At 35.8% G+C, this 22,916-nt stretch overlaps 1 protein-coding gene across 1 annotated transcript in view; it reads right to left on the reverse strand.

Annotated features, from left to right (window-relative positions):
- Nucleotides 1-20,973, reverse strand: part of THSD7A (thrombospondin type 1 domain containing 7A) — a 258,940-nt gene extending 237,967 nt beyond the window's left edge. The window contains exon 1 of the mRNA XM_032592420.1: nucleotides 20,147-20,973. Within this exon, the coding sequence (XP_032448311.1) occupies nucleotides 20,147-20,961 (815 nt within the window). The 5' untranslated portion in view covers nucleotides 20,962-20,973. The remainder of the gene's footprint in view (nucleotides 1-20,146) is intronic.
- Between the last annotated feature and the right edge of the window lie 1,943 nt (nucleotides 20,974-22,916).

A 22,916-nucleotide genomic window follows, 5' to 3' on the forward strand; every position in this document is an offset into this window, starting at 1 on the left:
TAAAACATTTAGAGATAAATACAATGAGAAATATCCAAAAATCTCTATAAAAACTGTAATATATTATTTAAAACCATGGCACACTATACAAGAGCAGAAGAAACAGTAAACTGTAAGTCTTGATAGTAATTCATAGTTATGTTCACATATAAATTATTCCAGTTAAAATCACGTTTCATCCTAGAATTAGATATAAGTGCTCAGTGTTAGAATAGCTAAAAAAACCATGAAAAAGAAAAGCAGAAATGGGAGTATTTGCTATTTCAAATATGGCAAAATATATTAAACATTCACTGTAGAAAAGTCCACATGGTATCCTACAGAAGGACATAAATAAATCAGTCATATAGTATAGAGAATTCAGAATCAGACTCTAAACCAAAGTGAGATATTGACAGTTCAATATATGAGGAAGATATGACCTATTTAAAACAGTACCGGATATCCAAAGTAAATTTAAAAACAAACAAAACTGAATCTCCCACACACACACACAAAGTCCAGAGAGAAAATATGTATATTTATATTAAAACAAGACAATGTAAATATTTCAAAAATATCCAGGAGACCAAATTTGCAATCTACAACTAGGAAGGCCACCTTAAACCCAAGGGAAAATGCAGACATTGTAATGGAAGAAAAGATATGTTTGAGGTTTTAAAAATTCAAAATTTGTGCTAGTCACTACCTTTATAAATGTGTAAAATCTAAAATGAATATTACAAAGACTGAATTACTAAAAAATACACTTGCTATTATAAATTGATATGCAAAACACAAACAGAAGAAAAAAATCTTACTCTGTTCATTATACACATAGATGCATGGCAGCAGACACTCAAAAATCCATATACAAATAATGAAATGCTCAGGTTTGCTACCAGGGGAAAAGAAAAATCAAGTAACAGTGTCATATCACTTCAGCTTGAATAAGACTAGTAACAATTAAGAGTTTTTGTTGATTGGAACAGGAGAAAAAGGGTACTCTTAAACACTGGTAATGGTAATGTTAGGTGTTAGCACCTTTTTGGAAAGCATCTATAAAAATCTGTTAAAATTAAATTTGATCCAGCGATCCGATACCTAGGAATATGTGCTATAAAATTAACAATGCCGATTGACACGATATATATGAGGATATTATATGGTTCCTCATATATGGCTGTTTCCTGGTAGTCATAAGCCAGAAATAAGGTTAATTTCCATCAGTGGGGAGTTTAAGAAATTAAGAAGAATGGATTAGAGTTATTCCTTATAAACTGGAAGAGTTTCCACAGGGTTTTATTTAGCTAAATGAAATGTGTTCAGTATGATCCATTAAAAAAATGAGCAAAATAAGTTAATTGCATGCCTGCATGTATATGTACAATCAATATGTTATAGGCTTATATGAATATAGCTTAATATAACATACCTCTTGGGGAAATGGAGATGTGCTTGATGTGTTAATATGATATAAAGGAGAGGGTAGCAAATTTAGTTATGTATGATACAACTTATGTAAAATTATATGATACACTACAGAAACATAACATGATGCACAGCCACCAAAATATTAACAGAGGTTATTTCTGGGTGGTTGGATTCTAGGTGGATTTTCCTTTTGCTTTATGATGTAACACAGTGCTTTCAGTTTAAAGATATTATTTATATAAACAGTAAAATAAGTCTATTCCCACTGTGCATGAAGAGTAATATTTTTAAATAATTATATGATGTAATATTTACATGTAAACTTGACACAAGACACAGAAATATGATCGGAAATTTAAAAAAAATACACTGGTTTCATTTATTTTTCCTGAAATATACTGGATTTTCAAAGCTTTCAGATCTCAATTGCAGTATAATTTTATAATATTGATGACAACAAAATTTGTGATTCAACTGTGATCTTTGCTGCCATATCTAGTCACAAATGACAACTTCAGAGATAAATTTTGATATGATTTATGAGTTTTAGCTAAACTTTTAATTTAAAACAGGCAGCTAAATAACCATTTCTTTCATTTTTGTACTTTTTAGGAAGATAGGCAATATGGAGAAAGACAGAGAAATACAAGTATCACGTGATCCTAATATGTGAGTCAGTTTACATATTCATGATTTTCTGATTGTATAGCTGATATTTAACTCTGTTATCTTCCTAGAATAATGTGCCTATTTTATAATCATTCTATTTGTGCCTATCTTATGTAATTTCCACCTGTGTGTAAGTGGATCATATTGAAAGAACTTGTCCCTATCAAGTGTTGCTCATCTCTGACCTAGAAAAGGCTCTAGTCTGGAGCAACCCTTCCTGACCATCCATTATACTCCTGTCTCAGTTCAGGAAAGTAAGTTGGTAATGGCAAACCAAAAGGTTGACAAACACCTGATCACTCTTGTGATAGTTTTACTCAATAAAAACTAGTCATCTAAGTAATTGACAATTCTTACTTTATACCTTTTTTCTCCCTAAAGTGCTCTTAAATTGTAATTCCAGTGAATGTTCAACAAATCATTTTCTTTTTTTGAAGTACAGTGCATTATTAGTTTTTTGTTTTGTTTTAGCTTTTTTTTTTTAAGAACTCTAAAATTTTTTCATCCATCTTGCCATTTAAAAAATTTCTGGTCGGGGTGCCTGGATGGCTTGGTTGGTTAAGCATCTGACTTCGGCTCAGGTCATGATCTCACGGTCCATGAGTTCGAGCCCCGCATCGGGCTCTGTGCTGACTGCTCAGAGCCTGGAGCCTGTTTCAGGTTCTGTGTCTCCCTCTCTCTCTGCCCCTCCCCTGTTCATGCTCTGTCTCTGTCTCAAAAATAAATAAACGTTAAAAAAATAAAATAAAATAGAATAAAATAATAAAAAATAAAAAAATTCTGGTCAAAATACACCAGAACCTTTTTTTTTTTTTTAAATCAATGGTAGACCTATGGCATTGACATTACTGTCACAGATTAATTTACTTAATATACATATACAAGTACTATCCCATATTTGCATATTAATGAAATAATAAATACAATATTTGTAAAGAGATTATCCATGTAAAGACACAACTGAAATTGTAACTTTAAAAACTGACATTGTCAATGCGGTCATTTCTAATAGAGGCGATCAATGCAGAACAATGGATGCAGTTTCAGGGGCCATATTTACTACGTGTTAATGACAAAACCACCTCATCCTTTGGCAGCCATCAAGTACTGAGCAACCCCTCAAAGTCCTCTCACGGTAGAGGGGCAGGGGAATTTCAGAGATATTCCCAAGTAGTTCATAGTCCAGTTGACAAAATACTGCACATGAATGAGAAAACCTGTGCTTATTATCAGAGGCAAATAAATCTAGCAAAACTAAAGCACTTCATTTAGGCGCAGGAAGGTAGAACTAGACCTTTGCCATCATTACTGTCTGTTCAATCTACACTTTTCCATCAGCAGTTCTCAGAAAATGTCCCTGGCAGGCAATAAATGCTCACCACAGACTGTTCAGTGACATGGTTGGCAACCAAACAGGACAACCACCCCAGTTCCTATACATTCTCAGCTTCACTTCATCCTCTGACTCCCCTGGGCTCCAGTCAGCTTCATAATGAAAACAGGTGGTAAAATGAAACTACACAAAGTTATGTCACCTGTGCACTCTTACCAAGGAACTCCACAAATCACATTAGGGAAGGTTTTCTTTTCAAATTGATTTATTTCACAACACCCTACTGTTTGGTTGTTCGAAGGCAAACAGCCTCAGAAATCAAATTTGCAAGTCTAAAATTAAGAGTATATGCATCATTCATGATTATTTCATAGTGTTCCCTAGCGTGATTTACAGTTGTCAAAATTAATTACATGACACGATCCATTATGTGTTTTGCTCAATACTGTATTATCCCAATCATGACAAATTCAATTAAAACTAATATCAGTTACCAGTTCATTTCAACTCTTCCATTTTTTAAGCTCTTTTCTACTCTTTCCTTTCTCTCTGCCAAAATATCTTATAAACCGTATGTTAATCTATATATGACATCCCTTTAACAATAATTTCTTCATAATTTCCAACATAATCCTCATTTTCATATTTTTGTTATTGAATTGCAGATTTGGTTTATCTTACTTTCCTTTCTTTGGTTTATCTTCTTTATTACAGAGAAAACCCCATAGGATTCTGTCTGGGATGGGTGGTTGTAGACATAAGCCTCTGACAATTAGAGATACAAAAATATTAACAAATTCTCTCTACATCCACCTTTATTTCAAATACAGTATCTTACAAGGATGAAATAATTAAGGAATGCTGGTAATAAATAATTTTGCAGTAAAAATCTATGATGCACCAATTATTCAGGGAATCTCTATGATGTATTTGAAGATCAAAATATTCAATGACATTGTCACATATTTGTATTGGCTTTATGGAATGTCATAAATTATGCAAAAATTGTTTTTAAATATCTTTATCATAATAGTAAACTTTTACACAAAGAGAATTTTATTTTGTGCTTACTAGGAAGTATCTAAAAATAATATCCTATTCATGATATTTTGGATTGTTCTAGATTTTAAAATACTTTTCCTGGCTAGTGTGAGTAGAACCCAATGAACTTAGTAGAAAGACATATTCACAGTGAAATGTATATACTTACAAAGTAAACACTTATCTTCTTAACACTGGTGTCATCCCAGTATACTAAAGGTACATAGATATAACAAAGGTGCATATTTTCATTTATAAAATCAAATATACATTGATTTCTTCCCACCTATAGAATATAACTGCCCTTTTGAAAGAGATTTAAAGAACCTTAAAAGGTTCTTTAATATAGAATTGTATAGAATTCTATAATAATGTATAGAATTATTGAACTGCTATATTGTATACCTCAAACTTACATAACATTCTATATTAACTATACTGGAATTAAAATTAAAAACAAAAAATTTAAAAAACACTAAAAATATTTCACATTTTGTTCTGTCATTCTTAATTTACACTGCAATTTTACATCCCAGAGAGCTGCATTTTTAATAAAAAAATGTTTTAAAACCTGTATGATATCCAAAACATATCAGTATACTGCATCTGGTATGACTTTTAAAAGTATTCAAATTTCATACTACTGAAAATAATTTCTGAGACATTCATAGTTATTATTCTTGAGTTAATATCTCTTTTACTATCTCTATTTTTATCCACCCATCAATAGGCGCTCATGTGTATTCATATATATGGCGGTTAGTGGTCTGGTTTACGTCTATGAGTAGCATTTTGAAAACTTTCTTTTTATTTAAACCAAAGAAGAAAACTAATGTAAACTCAACTATCAGTGGTCATAACTGATTTTTCTTCTGCAAAATTCTGCTTTGTCTGTCTCAGCACTTTATACTGTACGTGACTGTACCAACATTCCAAGATCTTTTCAGTACAATGGTTTCTTGTATTAAGCACAGCACAGTTATTTTTCTCATTCACAATTCAATTGCTGTCCTTGTAAATACTATTAAACAAAATTTTCCTGGTCACAACCTTTAAAATCTTGTATCACTGACCACATATTCACACTAAATAGAGAAGAAAATAACTGTCAAATAAACTTTTGGGAAAAAATTAATCACTCTATAATAAGATGACACAAGATCAGATAAATAAAGAACAGAGCAAGGCCAAAGTGCAAGTAGAGGCTTAAAATTATGTTTAATATAGAAGGAAGAATTTTAAGAAGGTAATAAACTCACAAAATAACTAATACAACGTATTAGTCAACTCTAAAAGAGTGAGCATATTCTTAATTAGGTTATACAAATAGTACATTAATAATTTAGTAAATTCCTTATGCTATGTGAACTTTTTTTTCCCCTTTTGAAAGCATTTCCTCCTATTTAAATCCCTTCTTGTTATATTCCAGTTAGAGGGAGACTCAGTACAACCCACATAAAAGTAGTAGAATTCCAGCAAATAGATGAAAACAATGGGTGAGGTCACAGTTGTTCAGGAGATGCAAGGTCATTGCCCCAAACTGCAGCCAGGCTGCTCAAGATAGTGCCAGCTCAAGGAAATTTGTTCTCACACAAGCTCAAGGAAGAAAGTTAAACTTAGAACAGTCAAATGGAAGATGTTATTAAGGACGGCTCCAAGGAAAAGTGAAGAAATTGGAATGGACTTTACTAAAAGTTTATGTGAAGGACGATTAAACAGTGACATCTATAATTCAGTTTATGGTTAGTCCCTGGTCTCAAATACTTTAACTTAAATAGTTTTAAATGCTACTCATGAGCTTCCTTTTATTCAACTGTTCCATAATAGGCCATCATTTAAACCAAAAATGCTCCTGTGAGATGACAGAGGGAGGTACAGGAAAGGTGAACCTATCTTGGGCATGATGAAACCATCACGTGTGAGGCTGTGGGAAGTGACTCTGGTAGTCACACTGGTATGATGTTCAAAATAATTTGCTAGTTTATAGGTGAATGTTGACAATACTAGCCTTTAGTTTGCCATTATCAGTGCTAACTACTTGATAGTTGTGACTGAATAGTTGAGTGGCTTCAAGGAATACAAACAGGAGTAAACAGACAACATAAGTGAGGATGTTTATAAATGTACCAAAGGTTAAACTAAATAGACTAATGCTCAGAAACTATTGGAGTAACTTTACAATATTTAAGGAAGAGATATGTCCCCTAAAACAAAAGGTATCAAGGAGCCTATTTCAAAAAAGGACACACTTCAAGCCTTGAAATATGTTCTCATCTGTTGACACTGAGACCAAGCTTCCTCCTAGAAATGCTTTCACGTGAGCGGTGCCTGGGGGGGCTCAGTCATTTAAGCAACTGACTGTTGATTTCAGCTCACATCATGATCTCACAGTTGTGAGATTTTGCCCCGCATGGGGCTCTACAGTGACAGTGCAGAGCCTGCTTGAGATCTCTCCCTCTCTCTCTGCCCCTCCCTCTCTTGTTCATGTGTGCACATGCTCTCTCTTTCTCTCAAAAAATAAAGAAACATTAAAAAAAAAAAAAGAAATGCTTTCACGTGAAGCACCTTTCACCTAGATACCCAGGGTGGCACTCAGACCTTGCACTCAGACCTTGGCCCTGCTCAAGGCTTTTTTGCTGCCCCTCTGCTTTTGTGCTCTTTTGGGTGACCTAGGCAAGTTACTTAAAACTTCTCGTACTCAACTTTTGCTATCTATAATGTAGGAATAGTAATACCTGCTTGAATTTATACACAGTGATCTTCTAAAAACATTTAAATATAAAAAATCATGTTTTACATAATTGCAAAGTTAATTCTGTACCTGGTCAATGTTGGACACACAGTACTTGCTTAATTAATAATTGTTTATTAGGTTAATTATAATATCCATATAACTTGGTAATCATATTCATGAATTTCCACTGTCAAATTTAAAAAGTTTTTATTTATATATATAAAACTAAATATGTGTATATATTGAAATATTTTTAATTTATGTATTATATAGATTTATAAAATACATACTTATAAAAAATTTACGTTAGACTAAAAATCTCTACCACTAATAATAAACCTCTTTGTGGTTTGCCTTAAGATTTTAGGTAAAGATAACATAGGGGCACCTGGTGGTTTAGTGGATTAAGCGTCAGACTCTTGATTTCCGCTCAGGTCACGACCTCACAGTAGTGAGACTGGGATCTGTTTGGAGCTCTGCTCTAGGCATGGAGCCTGCTTAGGATTCTAGGATATTCTCTCTCTCTCTCTCTCTCTCTCTCTCTCTCTCTCTCTCTCTCTCTCTCCTTCTGCCCCGCCCCCACTCGCATGCATGCGTGTGTGTGCTCTCTCTCTCTCTCAAAAAAAAGACAATGATTAGCAAAACATTAGTACTGTTTTCTTATTTCTTTTAGTTTTAATTCTTACGATTTTTAGTAGTGTATGTATTTTTTAATACTGCATGGATTTAGTTTATAAATAAATACTACCTATATTGGAGTGTGCTCCAAACACTGTTTCTAATAAATGTGGAAATGACTGACACACAGGACAGAAAACCTAAGCATTTAAGCTTGACCTCCAAGATTTGCCTGACTTTTCCTATAGTCTAGATTCTCATTCCTTTACAAGGAAATCTCTACATGTGTGATTGATCTGTGTACATCATATCCTCACTCAATGAATCATTACTGATGCAATTCTCAGGGCCTTTGCTCTTACTGTTCCCATATTTTTTTTTTCATCATCCTCCCCTACTTTAGGCATATCTACTAATCCTTAGCCTTAGTAGCATTTCCTCTATGAAGCTATTTCTGATCCTGTCAACCTCCCACCAGGAAGAACTTGCTGTCTCGGTTGTCACTGCATATACTCCCTCTAGTTAGACATAAGATAGCACTGGTACTATCTTAGTATCTTAAAGTACTATGATACTGGTAGTATCTTAAAGTACTAATACTTTATTGCCTTTTTGTGTCAGTCTTTCCATAGCAAAGAATAGGTCCTTGAGATTAGGGTCTTTGTTTTTTTTTTTGTTTGTTTTTTTATATATTTCAGCACCCAGAATGTCGATGCCTTATACTCTGATGAAGATAATGAAACAAATGCATAGTTAATTAATTAATACATAAACTAACAGCAATATCGAAGTAGCTTTCTGATTCTTAACATTGTACTCTAGCTGCTATATCCATCAGGGTTGGCAGAAAACAGATAGCAAAGTCACATGGGTTAATGACAAGAGTTTAATAAAAGGATTATTAACCTAAGTGTGGGTAGTGTTCAGAGAAATAACCAAAAGATGGTGAAGCACCCTGAGACTGATAAGTATGGGAAGATTGTCATGCCAAGGTGATAAAGGGACCAAGGAAAAAAAAATTACCAAAACCTAAAATGGACCTAGAGCTGTAGGGCAAAGCTGTTGGCAAGGGGCTATAGCTTTTTTTTAGAACTCAGCCACTGTTGGCCCAAAAAGACAGGAATATATACTCAATTCCTCTCTTACCACCTTCTTATATACTGCTGCTGTCTCCTATGGATAGGATCTGAGAAAGAAGAGAACTAGGAAGCCTTATTAAGATACTGCTCGGGGGTGCCTCGGTGGCTCAGTCGGTTAACCGTCTGACTTTGGCTCAGGTCATGATCTCATGGTTCGTGGGTTCGAGCCCCGCATCAGGCTCTGTGCTGACAGCTCAGAGCCTGGAGCCTGTTTCAGATTCTGTGTCTCCCTCTCTCTCTGCCCCTCCCCCACTCACACGCTGTCTCCCACTGTCTCAAAAATAAATAAACATTGAAAAAAAATTTTAAAAAAAAGATACTGCTCGGAGATCAGATTCCAGCTATTTAAGCAGCATCCAGAAGGGCGGATAGTAAATACATACTGCCCAGTCAGCACTACATTTTGAGACAAGTAAGCCATGTACTTCTGTTATCTATATACCATCTACAAGAGAATGTGGGCATATTGACTATTTCTTCAGCCAGCTGTGGGCAGCAGGCAGCTGAGGCAAGCTCGTGAAAAATGATGGTGAGCATATGGCAGGCAAATCAATACATGGAATGTTACACAAAGTTTTTAAATCTGAAAGCCTGCTATTTATGCATGAGAAGTAGTAATTTTATAAATGGATTCTGAATAACCTAAAAGTAGTCAGTATTACTTTAAACAGTGGGCAATTTTACTCCCTTCTTTTTGGTAAGGTTAGAATTAGATTTTCAAGTTCACTGATTCACAAAGTCATCCTGCAGGAATGGGCCCTCAGGAACTCAGCAGCACATCCGCTAAGTAAAAACCGTGCAGTTACTTTCAAGATTGAGCGTTGTCTTGGTCCACACATACTATGTATAAATTCATTCTGATGTTTCACTACGAATTGATTTCTACAACATGTCCAAATTAATTAGCTTTCTGCCAAGGAAGATACATGGGATTTTAGATCTATAATTTCAGGTACAGTTTTTGTTCAGAGTTCGCAGGAATCACAAGACTTGGGGGGCTTTCAGATTTTTTTTCAGCTCTCTCCCACCCGCCCTCATTGTTGACTCCTTTCACACATATTTATACATGAAAAAGCTGAATCCCAGAGAGTTTAAATTATTTGCTCAACATTGTGTGGCCATGGATATACAGGTTTCTCTATTTTTATTGTTTTTCCCTACCTGTCTATTACTTAAAATTCTCTTATCGATTCAACCAGTTGTTTTGTTTTGTTTTGTTGGTATTGCGAAGCCAGTAACTTCATATTCAACTTTTCCGTCACTATTTTCAACAGCAATCCTTAAAGAGAAGGAGGGAGTAGTTAACAACTAGTATTGGAAGGTAAAACTGGAGTTAAGCACAAAATGACTGTGTTGCGAAGAAATACGGTTTTATCTTAACAAATATAATTTTGAAGATGAAAGGGTATGTCAGAAAAGTATGAGTTTAGAACAAAATTTCACAAAGCCACATATTATTCATTGCTGTCTGAAATACTAAGACTGATTTCATCTAAAGACTAAAAGGAAAAACATAATTGATAACAAAATGATGGAAAAATACTCTAATGTGTCAATTTTTCCATGGATACTAGATTATTCTTGTCATGCTTTAGTCAGTTTTTTAGACTTTATTTTTTTTGAGTGTTAGATTTACAACAAAATTAAGAAAAAGGCATAGAGATTTCCCGTATTCTATCTCCACACATGCACAGCTTCCCTCATTTCACAACACTCTTGAGAATGGTGTATTTTTTTACAAAGGACGAAGCTACACTGACATACCATAATCATTCAAAATCCATGCTTTACATCATAGTTAACTCTTGTGTTGTACATTCCACTGGTTTGCACAAATATACAATGGCATATACTTGTCAATATAACGTCATCAAGACTATTTTTATTCCCCTAAAAGTTATGTACTTCCCCTATTCATTTCTCTTTCCTACCTAATACCTGGCAACACTATGTAGATATTGTATGGATGTAAGTTTTCAGTTCCTTTGGGTAAATTTCAAGGAGTGTGATTGCTGGATCATATGGAAGGTGTTTAGTTTTGTAAAAAACCTCCAAACCGTCTTCCACAGTGGATGTACCATGTTGCATTTCCACCAGCAGCGACTGGAATTCTTGTTGCTTGATAGATCCTCACCAGCATTTGGTATTTCCAGTGTTCTGGATTTTGGCTATTCTAACAGGTGTGTTGCAGTATCTCATTGCTTTAATTTGCATTTCTCTGATGACCTATACTGTAGAGCATCATTTCATATGCTCATTTGCCAAGTGAATTTCTTTTTTTGGTGACGTTATGGTCTTTGGTCCATTTTTTAATCAGGATGTTTTCTTATTCCGTTTTAAGAGTTCTCTGTATATTTTGGATAAATCCTTTTATCAGATGAGTCATTTGCAAATATTTTCTCTTTGTGTCTTGTCCTTCTCGACAATGACTTTTGCAGAGCAGAAGCATTTAATTTTAATGAAGGTCTATTTACCAATTATTTCTTTCATAGATCATCTCTCGTGTTATATCTAAAAAAGTATCACCGCGCCCAAGGTCATCTAGGTTTTTTCTTATGTTACCTTCTAGACGTTTTATAATAATTTTGCCTTTTGCACTTAGATCTATGATCCATTTTGAATTATTTTTTTTTGTGGAGGGTATAGGGGCTGTGTCTAGGTTTTTTTTTTTTTTGCATTATATTCATATGTTCCAGCACCATATGATGAAGAGACTGACCTTGCTCCAGTGTACTGCCTCTGCTCCTTTGACAAAGATTAGCTGACTATATTTATGAGACCTAGTTATTTTTTGCCCTTATATATTTGTGCCTAAAATAAATGTCTACTTTACTGGGTTATCTGGAAACTGCATAGCTCTCATTTTGTTTTTTGGTTTTTTTGGGTTCTTTTGCTTTTTGTTTTTGTTTTTTTTTTTGGCTTAGCCACGAGAAATCTGTTTTAGATCCCAAATCTGTCTTATTCCCTCAGGAATTTACCAAACGGAATTTCCCATACTTCCTGGCAACACTTCCAGTGGATTTATAATTATAATTAACTGCCTTTGCCAGACAATACAACAAAATAAGGCATGTTCAAAGATATTTGCTACTTCCACTAGATGGTTCTCGTATTACTTAGAGCAGATTTTATACTCCTTCCTGAAACATGTTATATCTTTGATATACAGATTCAGGTCTTTATTTCAGGAAGAGGCTATGTGCACCAGCTAAACTCTCCAAAGGTGAGGGTGGCTCATAGCAAAGCCTAAATCTCAGGGTATGCTTGCTATAATCTGGAGATGTGCGCCTTCACTACTCACTTTCTCCACTTCACCATTGACAGCTTCTCTTAGCCAGGAGACCAGGCAAGTAACATTCGGGCTGAAATGTTCCTCCAGCTACATGTCTGTGATTCTGTGGTAAAGAATCAGCTCTTAAGGGAACTTCCTTCATATTCTCAGTTGCCTGTCTGTGCTGTCCTCCCACCCATCCCCAACTGAGAGAATCAATGAAAGGATTCTTGAATGAGCCTTTTGGGATTGTATCCTAATCACTTTACAGGAATCTCTTTCAGGCCTCAGGTCTTAAATTCCTTTCCATTTTCTTTCTTTTTTCCTTTCTTTCCTTCCTTCCTCTCCCTCCCCCCCTTTCTTTTCCTCCCTCCCTTTCTACTTTCCTCTCTCCCTCTCTCCCCTCTCTTCCTTCCTTTTCTTTCTTTCCTTCCTTCCTTCCTTCCTTCCTTCCTTCCTTCCTTCCTTCCTTCCTTCCTTCCTTCCTTCCTCCTATATATAGAAGTGCTTATTTCTTTTAATGGTGTTTCTGGTTGATTTAAAGGCAGGGGAGTGGAATAAAACTGCCTTTACTCCCTCATTTTTATTTACAAATCAATTACTGCAATGGACTGAATGTGTGTGTCCACCAAAATTCATATTTTAAAATCTTAACCCCTAATGTGATAGTATTAGGAGCTAATCAGGTCACAAGGTGGAGACCTCACGAATGAGATTAGTACTCTTAAAAAGGGACCCCAGAGTGCTCTCTCCTTTTCTGTGCCCATGTGAGGATGCAATGAAAAAGCCAGAGATCTACAACCTGGAATAGAGCTTTTACTAGATAGTGAATCTATCTGTTGGTGCCATGATCTTGGATTTCTTAGCCTTCAGGACAATGAAAAATAAATTTCTGTTGTTTATAAGTCACCTAGCCAATGCTACTTTGTTATAACAACCGTGACTGAGATAATCTACCTCACTTAGTAGTAACTACATATTCCATACACGGAAGCACCTTGATTTAACTAGTCCTTTTCCTGGTGGAATTTAGATTGTTTTGCTATGATAAATCATGCTACAGTGAGAGTTGTACATCTATTTAGAAGAATATCATACAGAATCACTGACAAAGGTAGTGTCCTTTTTAAATTTTGACACATACTGCAAAAGTATTTTTCAAAAAGGTTGCACCAATTTTTGTCCCCACCAAGAATGTCTAATTTCCTCAATTCCTTAATGTTAAATATGATTATTAATAAAATATCAAGTCTCAGACTTCTATCCTTAAAAAGACTTGCTTGCAGGGTTGGCTCTTGGTAGGTATATGAAAACTTAACTGGTAAACAGTTCTTTACACTGCTAAAAATTTTTTTCTGTAAATGAGAAAATTGTGATAAATGACAAAGTTGTTCACTATGCTTACTTTGTTCATATAAACAATGTGCTTTATGGAGAACATTTGGCTTTCCTATATGCTAGGCAGAGGGTGCCTACATGATCCAATAAAAATTTGGGACACTGAGTCTCTAATAAACTTCCCTAGCAGATAATGCCTTACACAATTTTGCTGCAACTCTTTGCTGGAGGAATTAGTGTAGGCTGTTAATTTCCATAGGGAGAAGACTCTGGAAGCTCAATATTTCCAATAGAACTTTATAGAGAGTTTCCTCCAGACTTCTCCCCATGCCCGTTTTTATGATTTTGGTTTGTATCCTTTCACTGTGATGAATCTCAGACATAAATTTAACTATATGCTGAATCCTGTGAGTCCTTCTAGTGAATTACCAAAACAAGAGGCTGTCTTAGTGATCCCTGACATACTATGGAACATTTTATTTACTAATCTGAGAGGTGAAAATGGAATTTAATTTTTTTAATTTCTTAATGATGACTGAGGATTAGCATATTTTCTGTGCCCTGATCCTGTCCTTTGCTGATTTTAAGTTTTAGAACAGTTACAGGTTCACAGCAAAATTGAGTGCAAAGTACTCTTAAGTACTCTTAAGTGCAAAGTAAAAATAAACCCCCTGCCCTCATACATGGATAGCCTCCCCCATTATCAACGTCACTCACTAGAATGGAACTTACATTAATACATAATAATCACTCAAAATCCATAGTTTACACTGCAGTTAACCTTTGGTGTTCTACATTTTATGGGTTTGGGCAAAAGTATAATGGCATATATCTATCATACAGAATAGTTTCATTGCCCTAAAAATCCTTTGTGCTCCCTCTGTTCATCTCTCCCTCTCACCTAACCCTGAAAACACAGCTGCTCTTTTCATGGTCTCCACAGTTTTGCCTTTTCCATAGTGTCACATAGTTGGATTCACACGGAATATAGCCTTTTCTTTCATTTGGTAATTATGCATTTAGTTTCTTCCATGTCTCTTCATGGATGCATAGTTCCTTTCTTTTTAACACTGAATAATATTCCATTGTCTGAATGTGTTACAGCTTTTTTATCCATTCATCTTCTCAAGGACATCTTGGTTGCCTTCATGTTTTGGTAACTGTGAATAAAGTTGTTATATAAACATCTCTCTGTAGATTTCTGTGTGGATATAAGTTTTCCGTTCCTTTGGGTAAATACCAATGAGCACAATTGCTAGATCATATGGTAAAGAGTATGTTTAGTGTTATAAGAAACTGGCAGGCTGTCTCGAAAAATGACTGTAACCATTTTGCATTCCTACCAGCAATGGTCACATTTTCACCAGCACCTGGTGTTGCCAGTGTTCTGGATTTTGGGCATTTTAATAAGTGTCGAGTAGTATTTTTGTGTTGTTTTAATGTGTATTTCCTTTATCTACTATGATATATCTTTTTATATGCTTCTTTTCCATTTGAATATCTTCTTTGGTGAGGTGGGAAGGTGTATGGCCTATTTTTGAATAAGGTTATTTGTTTTCTTATTGTTGAGTTTTTTTTTTTTTTTTCAACGTTTATTTATTTTTGGGACAGGGAGAGACAGAGCATGAACAGGGGAGGGGCAGAGAGAGAGGGAGACACAGAATCGGAAACAGGCTCCAGGCTCTGAGCCATCAGCCCAGAGCCCGATGCGGGGCTCGAACTCACGGACCGCAAGATCGTGACCTGGCTGAAGTCGGACGCTTAACCGACTGCGCCACCCAGGCGCCCCCTTTTATTGTTGAGTTTTAAGAGTTCTTTGTATGTTCTTGATAACAGTCCTTTATCAGCAAAGCCTTCCAAAAATATTTTCTACCCGTCTGTAACTTGTCTTTTCAGTCTCTTAATTTTCAGCTCATTTTCAATTAGGTTTTGACCCTTAATGAGTTCTTTAAGTATTAAGAAAATTAGTTCTTTGCCAAGTAAATGTTCAAATACATTTTCTCAGTTTGCTACCTGGGTTTTAACTTCATTAATACTTTCCTTGAGCAAAATTTTCTCTTTTTTAAAAATCTAATGGAATATTTCCTTGCATGATCTCTGCATTGTGTGACCTAAAATATCCTCCTTTTCCTTTAAAATTTTTACCCTTTCTTCTAGCATTATAAAGAAAAATTTTTAAGTACTGAAAATACCTGGGCTTTGTTTTGGTATAATGAGTATCAAAGGGATATAATTACTCTTCTTTTTCTTTTTAATTCTTCTTATTCATTTACATGGTTAAGCACCAGCCCCCCAAACAAAACAAACTAATTTCCCACCAAAGGCAATGTTTTATAGGGTTTTGGAGATCTTCTTTCTAGACTCTTTTCTGTTTGATCTATTCATGCACTTACATAAATTTGTTGTTATTATTTTCATAGAATAAAATACATGTAACTATTTGGGGACATTAGTTTTTTCTCTCTACTTTTATTTTTTAAAAATTTTCTTGGCCTGTCTTGTAATGATTATTTTTCCCTTATAAGTTTTAAAGTAAAAATGTGGGGACCATTGGTATATTTAGTAAGTGTTCTGGATAGGCACACATCTTTTTTATGTTTCCAAGTCTGGTGTTCTGTGTAGAACTTTTATAGTTAGGTTTATCCACAGATTTATTTCTGTCTTTTTAATTTTTGTAAGTGGAATATTTTAATCTTTTGTTTCCATCATCATGTTTAATAGTTATGTGTATTTAGGAAATATGTTGATTGTTTTTATATTTTTTGTGTGTCAATCAACCCCCCCCCAAAGAGTTACTTTATTTTTATATTTTTAATTGATTCTCTTGAGTTTTTCAGGGCACATTCATAATCTCTGGGGGGGGGAATCTTAATTTTTCCATCTTCTTTCCAATTTTTACTTCTTTCTCTTTTCAACGACATTAACTAGTACTTACAGATCAACGTTAACTAAGACTGGAGTTAATGTGCTATCCTTTCTTGTTTTCTACTACAACAGAAATACTTCTAGTGTTTCAGAATTTGAGTATTATGCTGGCTGAGAGTCTGATATCTCTTTTTCTTTATTCTATACCAGTTCTCCCATGAGGATGTTATTTCTTTTTTTTTTTTTTTTAATTTTTTTTTTCAACGTTTATTTATTTTTGGGACAGAGAGAGACAGAGCATGAATGGGGGAGGGGCAGAGAGAGAGGGAGACACAGAATCGGAAACAAGCTCCAGGCTCTGAGCCATCAGCCCAGAGCCCGACGCGGGGCTCGAACTCACGGACCGCGAGATCGTGACCTGGCTGAAGTTGGACGCTTAACTGACTGCGCCACCCAGGCGCCCCGAGGATGTTATTTCAACCTCTTCTAGAAGAATTATTACCCATATGCAATTTCAATCTATGGATTAAATTCAGGAATGTCTTCTATGATATCTTTGTGGTTTTTTTCCTGTTATATTTGGTGTTTGGTTTTTGTTTTTTCCTATTCTAATTCTTCTCGTGGTCCTACCTTCAGGAACACCAGAGTTTCATATAGGGATCTCCCTTGCTTGTTTCCATAACCATCATTTTTTTAAAATTACAGTTCAGTTATATGGTCTTAAACTGTTCTATCACTGCCTCTTCTTCACAAGATATTTTTCCATTTTTAGTTCTTCTAATGTTAATTCTACTTCCTGTTTTCCAATTCCCTTCCATTTGAGCTCTGCCAAATCATTCATTCAATTCATGAGTTAAGCTTATTCGATATTCTTAACTCTTCTTTCTGTTTTTGGTTTGGAAACATCATATTTCCTTTACTATTTTTAGTTTCTTGGAGAAATGTTTGCCCTTACTTTCGTATCAACTCTAGGCTTGGGGCAGTACTATACTTAAGCTTGGCTGAAACTCACTAACTAGTTCATAGGGAAGCTCCTTGTGTCCTGGTATGTGTGTAGTGATTTAGAATTCTTGTCCACTGGCCACCAACCTTTAGTCCATCAGTCCATCAAACTGGTAGTCCTTTCTTGGCAGTAATGGCATAGTGAACTTCTTATTCAGCCTTGCCTATTATGCCATTCTGTTTTCAAACAAACTCAAAGATGTTCCAGCAGCCCTTTCTCTTAACTCAGACCATGCCATAGTGATGAGGTGTCATTAGCTTAGCCCTCACAAAGTTCAGGCTACTCAGAAATTTTGAGTGTTCACAGAAGTTGCAAAGACAGAACACCCTTCTAAGTGTCTTCCTTCAGTTAGTTAATTTTATCACATTCTCTAAATCTCTAAATCATTTGTGACTTGAGACTGTGACTGTTTCCTATTGTCATGAAAGAATAGACTTTCATTTGTTTTTTTCATTCTTATTGATATCAGTCTGTTCGAAAGCAAAAAGTAGGGCAGATCTATCATCTTCAACTTGCAAGTTCTAGCAGTAATTCTGCTACAATTAAGCAGAATTGTTGGCATTGACCATTTACTCTTTATTTCATTAGCTTCACTGATGTGGTGGAAAGTTTGAGCAAAACATAGGTCAAAATACCTGATTTTTGTCCCTTCTTCCCTGAGACTTTAACTTTCTTAATCATATATATTTATTCATATATATTCTTATATATAATTCTTAAATGCAAGAGACATTAATAACCAATTTAATGTAAAGCTTAATCTATGGCCTAATAAGTTATAACATATAGGTAATTGCCATTTTGTTGTTAGATAGGCTATTTCTAACAGAATCTAAGCATCTGACAAATGATCTATAGATTTTTAAATGTGTTTGCTTATTTCAAACAACTAAATGGGAATATTGGGCTCTATGCAATGGTAGGTACTTTCCTAATTATACTTTTAATTGACTGGTCAACATTAAATTAAATGTCTACAGCACGTTAACTCAGTGACAGCAGGAGACACCGCAAGTTGCCTTGGAGGCTCATTTAATTACTTAGTGAGGGCCAAGTAACTAACATAACTATAATACTTCAGGAAAAGAGATCAGGAAATCACTAGGATAAGAATAGTCAGAAAAGAATAAAACAGGGATTGAACTGAAACCATGATATAGAATCAGAAGTGAACACATATACAGACACATACATGTAAGGAGTTGTAGGAACCTGGAGGATCAAGGCAAGATGTCAAGCAACCATTAACGAGACCAAGACCGACCAAGTCAGGACCAATACCACGAGATGAAGAAAAGAAAGATTACTGGTGTGGCTGAGAGAAAATACAACTGTCTAAGTACAAACAGGGGAAGGACTGGACATATCCTAAAAATGGTGACCAAAGGAACGCTATAGAGAAACTGTCTAGATAAGTCAAGTGTTCATTTGTTTACTCATTTATTTAAACTATATCCTGCACTAAAAAGGCTTTAAAACCAGCTTTCAAAATCCACAGATAGCAAAATCACTAGGTAGCAATGAAGGAAGGAAAATAATGGGGGTGAGAAAAAGACGAAGCCAGCGGGTTATGGTAGTAAGCAACGTGCCTGCCGCACAGTCCTATTCATGTTCCCAGGAGCCAAAGCAAACAGGCACATGTGATCTAGTATAAGATTTCCAGGGCCACGAGGAAAGCCATTGAGCTGCTCGCCAGCAGCACATGGGTTGAGACTTCTGTGAAATTTATCTTATGTGTTTTTAATCAAGAGAACAGACTGTGTGATGGAGGAGACGACACTTTCAATGTCACTTCTACAATAAATATGATATAAAATTCTGAGTGATGCTACCATAATTTCACTCCGTTTAGTCCAAGTCATAACTGCATAAATAGTTCAGAAAAAGCAATTATGCAAATGATCCAGATAAGACACTCCCAGATGGTCTGGCTTATCCAAGAGCAAAATTTAGAATATCCAGAGAACATCATATCCTTTAGATAATCCTCAATGAATAATCCTCAATGAATATTTTCACAACAAGTAAATCACACATGAGAAAGTCCTTCATAATACAGTCATTATTTACCCAGAGATAATTTGACAAATAATTTCTGTCTAGAACATGCAGCCAATTAATTACATGTTTTCTAAACTACTCATGATTAAATACCATCTACTTAATTTTTTCTGGTCCTTCCTTTTTTTTTCCCCCTCTGGGGAGATTTATTCCATTTTATAAAATGTGAAAGAGAATTATTCTTAGGTATAGCTCCCTGGGTTGCTATTTAGATTTTGTTTATAGGGTAATTCTAAAAATGCTATGAACTTGGAGAGATTACAAGTATGCTTTTCTCTCACTAAAGTAAGTATCTGAATTCAAAATCCCCAAACTCCAGCTACTGGGTAAGTTTCTTGTTCCCCCACTGGAGGCGGAAACAGTTCTACTGACTTAGAGAAGTAGTGTCATCTCACGGAGACTAACTGATGCTATGGCTTTTGGACAGCAAAGTTTCAACTCACTCTAGTAGTACAGGGCCTAACCATGAGTAAAACAGAAATAATGTCAGGAAACCCACAAAAGCTCAAATGCCTTAAGTAGAAAATCTTATGCTTGAGCGTAGCTCATTCTAGGTTGTATACATATGAATCTCAGGACTTAGTACAGCAGAGTCTTAAGTACTTTCTAGCCCATGGCTTGGACAGTGAGACACACACAGTTAACGGTTATAAAATGTTACCTCAAATCGGCAGCCTTCCCCGTCTTGTTAGTACACGTAACCTCTCTGGTCTGATATCCAATCTGGATGTCCCAATATTTGTTCTCTTGTCGGTTCTGTCTGTTCCTGTTTCTTTTCTTCTTAATAAGTTCACGGGCTTCTGGATCCTTCACTCCTTTTCCTCGGTCCTTTTCCCGTTCTTTATTCTTCCCACGTCTCCTTGCCTGTCTTACTTGTCTGGAGTGAGGCATTGAGCACGAGCTCCAGGGCCCCACGTGCAAGCTGTACATGGTCTCTTCATCCTCACACGGGCTGGACTGGCACACCTGAAACTCTGTCAAGTTCGGGCAGCCGGAGCCTCCAAACTGGGGTGGCGCTACCACATGCCGTGTCCGGTGCTGGAGCCCACTGCCACACGTCTTGGAGCATTCTGACCAGGCAGAAAACTCAGACACGATGCAGTCTTGCTGGCAGGGGATGAGACAGGCCTGTTCCAGGAGAGGTTTGGGCTCAAAGTACTCACAAATGATATCCTCTGCCGGAATGTCTTTCTCTTTCTGGATGCATGTTATCTCTCTCACCTGAATGCCTTCCTCCCCCTTAACGCACTCAAGGGGTTTCTCCAGGCTTTTGGAAATCACAGGCTGACAGTGATTCCAGGGTCCCAGCCTCCAGTCATACAACTCCTTGTGCCAGTCACACACTTTGAAACAGTTTTGTTGATTACTGGGTCTCTCGGCCTGTTTACAGTTTGTGTGTAACGTTGTCCAGCCTTCCACATGAGCACACCACACAGCCCGGGTTTGAATGCCTCCTGGGCCACATTCATCTCCCATGCATCGGCCCCACGGACCTGAAAATGATACAAGAGTTAACAGTGCCACTGGAAGAAAACTGTAAATTATTTCACTTTCCAGAAAGACATGTCAAGATCTAGTACGTTAAGTCTCCCTGAAGTGTTATAAAGTAGGTCTCTGCCCATGACTGCTGGAAAGTAATGATCTGCACTCAGTAGTTTTGCAAAGGGAGAAGTATGTCACAGAGTCTATATACGGTAACTTCTGGGACACGTTCATTTCGGGTCCTTTTGGGATTATTAGGATTGCTTTTCTTCATTTCCTTAATTTTAGGTGGAGAACCCTTGCTCGTAAAGGACATCAGGAATTAGTCACAGTGCAAACATTACTCCTCGCCTTGTAACTATCAAATCCACGTCAGTAACAGGCAAGGAAGGTGGCCCCTTGTGAACAACTTCAGCTCCTACAGGCTTCTCTTTTCCAGAGCAGTTAAGGATTTTGTAGAACGTATTCTCCTCTTTCTCATTTTCTAATTCTGCACATACTGTGACTACAAGAGTCTAGCGGGTATATATGCGTGTACTGACAGAAGTGTTAACTTTCTGGTAACCAAAGCTGGGAAGTGACAAATTTTCATTTAAGCACATACTGCCTTTAAATTTACTCCCCTCCAAATTAATTTTTTCTCATCTCCCCAGTGAAGGATAAAGATGGGCAGGAGAATTAAAATTTAACTAAAGAACTCTTATGACTTTCTGTATGTTAAAGGGTTTTTGGGAGTTTTAATCAATTTATTTGTTGCCTAAATAGAAACTATTGGGGATTATATAGCTGTTTTATGGAACACTTAAGTCAGTGGCTTTAGGATGAAGTGTGAGCTTTTTAGCTTAGAATCCTTCTTAGCATAAAGTGAAACCTTCTTATTTGCACATTTTTTTAATTACAAAAGGAATTCCAGTGTTTTGAGAGACGTCTCAATTTGTGAAATTGAGAATTATTTTGGAATCTTAAAGAAACAAAATGATCATATATAATTGCATGATTTTCAAAATATGGTCCATGGAATTTGAGGGATTATTTGGCATAGCCTAGAGTCATCTTCAAAAGGTGGTATCAGAAGGTGAGGACCAGCATAAAGGATTGGGCTCTAGGGTCCCCAGCCAAACTCCACTGCCCTTCTGCATCATTGTTGTTCAATAAGAAAAGCTCCGTTATTATTATTTATTTATACATATGCTGATATTATGCATAAGATTTTGTCAGACATGAGACTTCTGCTGGAAAGTGAAAACCATGAAACGAAGCCAACAGATTCACTCCACTGATGAGAAAAACAGGTGACAAGAAGGGGAAGTGATTTTCCAAGTTCACATCTTGAATGAATAAAAAAAAAATTATGCTGGATTTCAGATTCTTGTCCTGACTTATAGTTTTATGATTTAGCCTAGATCTCAGAGCTTGAGACTTAGATATTCCTATGCAAAATGATTAATCTAGAAAGAATGCAATAAGAAGAATGTGTTCATTATGTGTAAACATTTAATTTTGTTTAACTAGGAACATGTTTACAATTTGATGATGCCAACTTCATTACAAATGGAATAACGGAGTTGTAAACAGGACAGTATTTTCAGTCAATATCCTTTCTAATCATTATTGCATGAAACTATGAATTGGACATTTGGTATATCCATTTCACTACTTTATGAAGTTCACATGTAGAGTTATAAGGGACTTAAAATACATTTAGGGAAATAGTCTTCCCAGAGTGATGTCAAAACTTTATGAGCTAAGAAAGTCAGTGAGTTTGCTACAACTGTCATCATGCAATATCTGATGATATCTTAATTTTATTTTTAATTTGTCAAAGGGAATTATACATTCATGTGTCTTGATGCTCTGAGAAATTTTCTAAATATACAGTTTGGGAATCTAAACCTAGATGCTCTTCAAAGGAACACAGGGATATGTAAAAAAATTTAGATTTAATTCCA

Source organism: Lynx canadensis, chromosome A2, assembly GCF_007474595.2.
Source record: "Lynx canadensis isolate LIC74 chromosome A2, mLynCan4.pri.v2, whole genome shotgun sequence".
Taxonomy (NCBI): domain Eukaryota; kingdom Metazoa; phylum Chordata; class Mammalia; order Carnivora; family Felidae; genus Lynx; species Lynx canadensis.